A 7922-nucleotide genomic window follows, 5' to 3' on the forward strand; every position below is an offset into this window, starting at 1 on the left:
GACAGATATGAATCCAAGTCAGAAGAAAGAAATGACTTTTAATACCCTTCAGCTCAGTTTCACCATCTGACCTCTTGGTTCCACCAAACTCGCAGCGGTTTGTGAGGCCGACCGCAGAAACACTTTAAACCAAGTCAAAGTCAGTCTTGGGTTAAATTGTGATTTGGCTTCTGAAAATCCTACAAATTCCTTTGATAGTTTAGTCTGCGGAGCCTGGGGGGGGCAGCGGTTCACACTGATAGGAGCTTGGAGCTCAGTCAATTACACATTTTTTATTGAAGAGTAGTTTATGCAACTTTCCCACATTTGGAGCAGGTCAGGTTAGCACTTCATCACTGGCCTGTATTTATACATGAGGAATTCTTTACATGCTTCATACAAAGTCTTGGATAAGGCGCACAAATTACTCTTCATTGTACAGCTGAATGGTCAAAGGCACAATGGCGGATAAGTGCTGGAGAAAAGGGCATTTTTGAGTATAATGTTTCCATAACGTTTCTGTTACACACAAACTTTTTACACCAATCAGGGCGAAGATACAAACGTGAAGAGAGGAAACAAAAGCAATAGAAACCTATTTGGGTCTAACGAGAGAGCAGTCTTTAATAATCCGAACTCAGAGTGTCTCTGTTATCTGGTTGTTTTTGGCTGCTTTCGGATGCGTGTTGCTGATCACCACCAACATCAACATTACACACAAGTTTCAGTGAGTGGGTGCATCACCTCCATCAGTTTGTCTTTGTCTGTTTAGTCTTTAGCGGTCTCTGGAATGCAGTCTGATCGTCCACTCGAGCGTGAGGAGTCGTGTCTGTTGAGAGCTCGGTGTTGATCTTCCCTTTTTAGGTTTGATCATAATATTATCAAACAGCTCAGTCTTTATTTCTTTCCACTGTCTTTCCGTCTCGCTCCGTCTCACCTGTCTTTGCTACCTGCAACCGCACGACTCCACCACCATGTCCTCGTACTGCTTGTAGACGACGTTGTTGGCAGAGTCGATGTAGAGTATGCTGATCGGGCTGAGTCGCGTCGGGACGCAGCAGGTGGGCGGCGTCGACTCCGGGTCCATGGAGTTCATCAGGGTCTGTATGATGGCGTGGTTGGTCGGCTCGAGGTGCGAGCGGATGGGGAAGTCGCAGACGCCGTCGCAGTGAAAGGCCTCGTACTCCAGCGGCGCGATGATCCAGTCGTCCCAGCCCATCTCCTTGAAGTTCACGTGCAGTCGTCTCCGGTGGCACCGCGGCCTCGTCTGCGTCTTGGCCACCTGATGCTGGGGCAGGGACTGCGGCGGCGGCTGCTGCAGTGGTTTTTTAGCCCCCCTTGCAGCAGGAGCTCGCCGCATGCGACGCTGGGTGAAGAGGTATTCGTAGACAGTTTTGTTGTCGTGGCCTGACCGCGCTTTGATCTCGTTGTAGAAAAGGTCGCGCTTCTTGCTTTTGCCAAACGCCAGGAAGAAGGCCTTCTCCTTGTTGGTCCTGCCGGGTCGGGCGAACCCCAGGGCGCGTAGGTCAATGAGGCGACCGCCCCTGTGCTCCAGGGCTTCCAGTTCAAAGCAAAGCTGCTGGGAGTGCTGGTTCTGCTGGTTTCTGAAGCCCTTGAAGACTTTCCATATGTCAAACACCTCCCATCTGCTGCCGAATCCGCCTCCGCCGAGCAGATCCTCCACGGTCTTCGTCTGCAGCAGAGCGGCCTGTTGTTTACCTGAAGCGCAGGTGTACAGCTTCAGGCACGGGGACGAGCCTCCTCCACCCCCTCCTCCTCCGTCAGCTGCTGTGGATCCCATTGAGGCTCTGCGGGGGTCAGACAGGCGCTTCCTCAGGATGCGTAGTTCGGCCCCCAGGAGCCCGTCTCGTTCCAGAGAGCTGACGTTGAAGTGATACCTCTGCCGTCTCAGCTGGGGCCCACGCTCATCTGCGACGGAGGACGGAGACACAAAGACACAGAAACATGAGGTCAAACCGACAGAAAGACAGACACAGAGAAGTGGACAAAAGCAAAAGACAAACACGGATGTGTGTGTGTGTGATAGATAGATAGGTAGATAGATACTTCACAAGTTCCAGCATATTCCTCAAATTTTAAGGAAGAGGCATGCAATAAATAATCTAAAAGCACAGCAAGCAAGGAGTTAGTGGTGGTGTGTGGAGACAGCATTAACTGTTGGACTCTTGAAAACATCATCTTGGACTGCAGGGAATTAAAATGTCAATTCTTTACAGTTTTCAGGCATTTTGTAGACAAAAAGATTTATTTACGCATCTCTTAAAGCATGCTTCTGCAGGTGGAGGCTAACACACACACACACACACGCACGCACACACACACACACACACACACACACACACACACACAAGCCCAGAAACAGGAGGAATGAACTGAATGGTGTGGTGTGTAATGTTTTCTTTTGTTGTCAGTGAGGGAAACCAGTGAGCTTCCATGTCCAAATGAAATCCAGCAATGAAATCCACTAAAGCACACACACACACACACACACACACACACACACCAGCAGCAGCAGATCTCTCCACTCTGCTCACTTCTTCTCACGTCATTCCCCCTCCTTCCCATCCAGGACTTTAGCTTGCATTGAAAAGTACATTAGAACCAGACAGGGAGACCACATCAGTGTGTAAACAGGCCTGTTATTATGGACCTGCAGCGATTCACTGCCGATAGACAGTTAACCAGCATCTGCTGTGGAGGAAACAAATCATCAGCAACACACACACACATCCTGGCACTTCTCTGCAGAAGAGAGGAATTTGATTTCTCAAATGTCTTTTAAAGCAGAGAAGATGAAACTGATGTATGTTTAGATGAACTCTCAGGTGTGTCTTTGTCATCACCTGAGCCAAAGTTTTAAGCAGCTACAGAAGGATGAAGAGATAAAGAGGGAGAATTAGGTGAGTTAGTACTCTCAGGAGAAGCTCTTTGCATAGTTTTTGAAGACAGACTGAGATTCTGGTGACCGGGTCGAGGTCGGTAACTCATTCCACCACTGAGGGAGCGCACAGGAGAAGAGTTCAGATCGAGACTTCCTGCCTCGCACTCGGACCGGTCACTAGTGTTGAACAGACAGACTGGCTGGGATCACCAGAGGTCAGTTGGAGGTGAAACTCCATCATCCCGATTTGAGATTATCTCTGAGGCAGGCATAGAGCTGGGCATCATCAGCATAGCAGTGGTAAGAAAAAACATGTGAGCCGATATAGTGAGAAAAGTCAGGGGACCTAGCACAGATCCTTGTGGAACTCCAGTGGACACTGATTAACTTTTCCTTGCCATGCCACTTTGAATTATGACTGTGAGGTCGGGCTCAAACCACAGTACTGCTGCAACAGGGATGTCTTGTTCAGATTGGGTGAACAGGAGGGTCTGATGGTCATTGGCCGCCAGCAGGCACCCTGAGGTCAGCGAGAAGGGGCGTCCAGTCGCTAGTTCTCACAGCAGTGCAGTCTGGTTTGGATGAAGTAGATTATTTTAAAAGAGGAAGTCTGAGACATGGGTGAAAACTGCATGCACCAGAAGTTTGGACAGGAAGGCTGGAAGTGAAACCAGCCTGTAGGTTTAAACTCCAGGTGGATTTAGGGTTGGGCTAACGAACAGAGAAGCATTTATGATGTGTGTGATGACAGACTGACTGTAGGTGAGATGGATTTAAAGAATTTGGAGGGACAAAGATTTGGTGGACAAGTGTCGGGACGACTCAAGGGAAGAAGTCTGGAGACATCTTCCTCAGTGAGAGGACAAAATGCAGTAAATGACACACTCTTAATCAGAGGAGATGCATTGCGTTTGGGTGGTGAATTGTCCACAAATGAAGGCTGCAAAGGAATCAGCCGAGAGAGACACTGGAAGGAGGACAGTGATTTCCAAGTGTCTGCAGCAGAGCTGATGTTCTCATGGTAAAATGCAGCAGTTACAGCAGTTAAACTGGACACAAGGGATGATAGAAGAGCCTGGTCCCCACAGAGGAATGCAGGGGCTCTAGATTTACACCATTTTCTCTCAGACTAGCTTCCAGCTTGCATAGATCATAGCCATGGCTGGGATGGAAGAGGCAGGTCTAACGAACGGGGCAGAGACCGTCCAGACAAGAGCGACGCGTGGATCAAAGTGTATCTGCTCAACACTGGTGAGGAGAAAGAGGCTGGAAGTGACTGATGTGGAGGAAAAAAAACGAGCACAAAGGTGCAGAGGTTGGATCGGAGAGGGAACATCGTCCTGTGGACCATCGACATGTGAACTTTAGGAAGTCACATGTGTTTCAGAGAGGTGTTGATTCAGCTGTCTAATCTGCATTATCCAGAGGAGTTTCTGCAGTTTGTCTACACTCATTGATAGAAACTGACACAACAATTATTTTCATTCACTTCTTTCTTCATCATCTTTTCTTCTGTTCATCTTTCTTTTCTTTCTGCTTTTCTTCCTTCTTTACCTCATCTGAGAGCACGAAAATCCCCCAAACTGGAGATGAAAAACCACATTTTCAGACCCTCGTAAAGAGGATGCCTTTGTCGATAGATATGAACATGTTGAAAGACCATTCAGTAATTCTACCACGCTGTGACGGTGGAAAAAAAAAAAGCTCCTTCGTCTCTGAGTTTCAGGCAAAAAACACAATAAAGTATGCAGTAATTTAATGGGTCGGTGCAGAGAAATGAACGCACAGCACTGAGTTTTGATATTTATGTGTTTCAGCACCACATCACTGCACTGAGTAACATGAGACTTGGCTGCATAAGGTGACATCTAAGCAACATGTGGCAAAATATAAGAGAGGCAGAAAGGCAAAGAAAGAAAGAAAGAAAGAAAGAAAGAAAGAAAGAAAGAAGAAAGGGGGAAGTGAGATAACTGCGGGGGACGAGATGTGTCAGGTCATCAGTTACTCCTCGGTTTACTCCTCAGCCTGCGGAGGAGGTCACCGGCGATTTGCTGGGGACACACTAAACAAATAAAGCCCAAATTAAAAGTACATTAAGTGGCTGAAATGTAAACCTTTAGCAGGGCCAGAAATATTCAACTCTGGTCATTTAAACATTGTTTTAAACAGTTTTACACCGTAAAGATAACATTACACAGGGGGCCACCATACTTGTGGCTGCAAGGAGTGTTTATTTACCCTCCTGAGGCCGTATATCACTGAAAGCAGCAGCGCTGCCAATGACTGACCAGATGGCTGAAACACACACAAACACACACACACACACACACACACACACACATGCTTCCAGAAACCAAAATGCAACAGCACACACATACAAATACATAAGTATAAATATACACAACCTCATGCATGTGCAAAACTTCAACATTAAACATTAACGGCTGCAAATGAAGCAGTGAAAGTTAAAGTTAAGACGACTGAGGCGTCATTTCAGAGTTTAACACACAAAACTCAGCTAATGGTCTTCATCAGGACCGAGCAGGTTCAGCTTGACTGCTGATTCTTCCAGCCAGTCAGAAGAGCAGCGAGAAAAACACGAATACAGAAATGTCTCCTGTAAAATCACCAAAAAATGTTCTAACTTTGGCTGGAAGTCGTTCGCAGAAAGAAGACGAGCTCAGACTGAAATTCTCTCGCTGTTCGTTAAACATGAAGTGATGGCCAGCAGCTGGCTAGCTTAGCTTAGCATAACACACTGGAAGCAGGTGGAAACAGCTAGCCAGGCTAAATCTAATCAGCATATTTCCCAAGTGTTGCACTGCTCCTTTAACACAGAGTGAACTGTATGTGTGATAGCTCAGCAGCTTCCTGCAGCTTTGAAGTCAGTTCCAGCACAGTTATGGCTAACAGAGTCATCTCTTTTCCCATCATTCCCTCTGTATGGATGTGTGGGAGCAGCTGACCTTCCTGACTCCCCTCCAGATGCTCTGACTCTCTTACCTCATGGACTCCCGAGCACAGACATGCCTACATTTAGACAATTTACAGCCCTGCCGCCCTCCTCTATAACCTCCAGACTGGTGGTTGACCTCCAGTCTGTCACTTCCAGCCCAGGAATCAGACATCATCCCCCTTTTAGTTTCTCCTATGTCACAGCCTTTGGTTCCTCTCAGCACAGCTCTTCGATCCAAATTTCTTATTAAAAAATCACTCAATCAGCACCACTGCTTCTCTGCCATTAGTCATATATTAAAAACAATATTAGTGACCAAAATGGATTTCAAAAGTAAGGAAAAACAATCATTGGGTGATGCAGCTTCACTCTCAGGCTGTAATGCTAACATGCATCCTGAGGCAGTGGAGGAGACATGACATGTCTGTATGACCAGAAAGGGCTTGTACCACAGAAATACTCCAAATGTATGAGATCATTTTTGAGAAGTACGAAGGTTTATTCCATCTGGTGAGTCTAACTTTGCAATAGATGATCTAATACATTGTCTTTGTAACTTAATATAAACGTGGTTTTACAAATTCCTCAGAAAGATGTCATGAAATAATCCCCCGATGAAACCTTACATGGAGCCTTCTTGTGTGACTGTGCAGCTAAGTCAAAGATGGAAGAGAGAAGAGTTGGTGGTGTTTACCTTGTCCTTTATCCACGAAGCTGGTGATGGTGTTGGCCAGACCCGCTTCATGCAGCGCGCTTCTGTTCAGGTCCCCGCTGGAGAGAGACCAGTACAGCGACAGCATGTAGTCGTGAGGAACGACCAGCGGCTGTTTGTGATGCGCTTCTCTGTCGCTCAGTTTCGGGCCCTTGATGCTGGTCCCCCGCAGCGCCACCGGACCCGCGTTCTGCTGCTGCTTGGGCGCCCCGATGGCTCTTTGGGGGGGTCCGGTGCGCACTGAAGCAACTGCACTCGCTCTGGAAGCAACTTTCCCAAAATGTTTCCCCGGTGAGCCAACCCTTCCCCCTCCAACATCCGAAGTCCCGACTCCTTTCCCTACTGCATGTGCGCTAAAAGCCGCAGGAGCGTGCGCTTTAACGTGACCATCCCCGCCGGGCAGCCAGGAGCGCACAGCCTCTTTGCGCCCCAAGCTGACCGCTCTGTCCCGTTGTTGCTGCTGCAGCTGCGCGCGGTTCACCGGGGAGACCCCGCTGCGAGATGAGGACGCAGATGTCGCTGCTGTAAATTTGCTTTTAGTGACGCTCGTTTCACCCTTGATTAACGGCGGGCCGGCGCGGATCCGCGTAATCCTCGCTGGACTCACCGGTGCGGGTTTCCACGTCCCTGAAGCGGTCACCGGTGGCCTGCCCGCAGCTGGTGTGGACACACCGACGCCTCCGCCGGTCCGCCGGTGGGCTTGCTCTCCTTCCCCGCCGCCTGCCGCGCGCTCTGCTGCCTCTCCAAGCCGGTGACGGTGGTGCTCGGTCTGTCTGGTGCGAAGTGAACCGAGGACGGGATCCAGGTAAATGAGAGTCCAGCAGCTGAGCAGAAGAGAAAGACGCTTCACAACTTTCATCCTAAAGCCCTGTTGCCTTCTGCCAGGCCGTCATTGTATTAAACCGCAGTGTGTTCAGAATGAATCGACCAGTTTGCTTCAAAAAGGAAGCGGGAGCAGTCCTGCGGGGTCCGAGTCTTTCATCCTCTGAGTTTACTCTGCGCTCCGCCAGAGGTGAAATGAATAAAAAGTGCCTCTCCCTTCTGAAATAGGCTACAGACATATGCGAGGCTGTAAAAGAAAAAATGTGGACTACAAGTGAGTTTTAGAAGTTGGAGAAACAAATCCTGCAAACTCTTAATCTCCCATCCGTCGTGCGTAAGAACCATAGTGCTGGAGAGATCCGTCTGTGACGGAAATCCAAGAGAAGGCAGAGAAAGCGGACTTGCATCAAACACTCCACGGCACCATTCTGCTGGATATCTTGTAAGAAACTTCTTTAAATCCCACTTTTTTCCTCCAAGAGAGGCAAGAATGGCGTAATGCCGCTGCCTCCGTTTTTTTTTCTCTTTCCCTTCAAAGCTTGAACTCCGTC

At 48.4% G+C, this 7922-nt stretch overlaps 1 protein-coding gene across 1 annotated transcript; it reads right to left on the minus strand.

The window, feature by feature from the left end:
- Positions 1 to 730: 730 nt before the first annotated feature.
- Positions 731 to 7543, minus strand: gdf5 (growth differentiation factor 5). Its single transcript, XM_076748910.1, has 2 exons — positions 6532 to 7543; positions 731 to 1908 (listed from the first exon to the last, which is right to left on the minus strand). Exons 1-2 carry the CDS (start codon positions 7406 to 7408, stop codon positions 926 to 928), a joined length of 1860 nt encoding a protein of 619 aa, XP_076605025.1. The 5' UTR covers positions 7409 to 7543; the 3' UTR covers positions 731 to 925.
- Positions 7544 to 7922: the final 379 nt, after the last annotated feature.

The sequence above is a fragment of the Chaetodon auriga genome, chromosome 2, assembly GCF_051107435.1.
Source record: "Chaetodon auriga isolate fChaAug3 chromosome 2, fChaAug3.hap1, whole genome shotgun sequence".
In the NCBI taxonomy this organism is placed as follows: Eukaryota; Metazoa; Chordata; class Actinopteri; order Chaetodontiformes; family Chaetodontidae; genus Chaetodon; species Chaetodon auriga.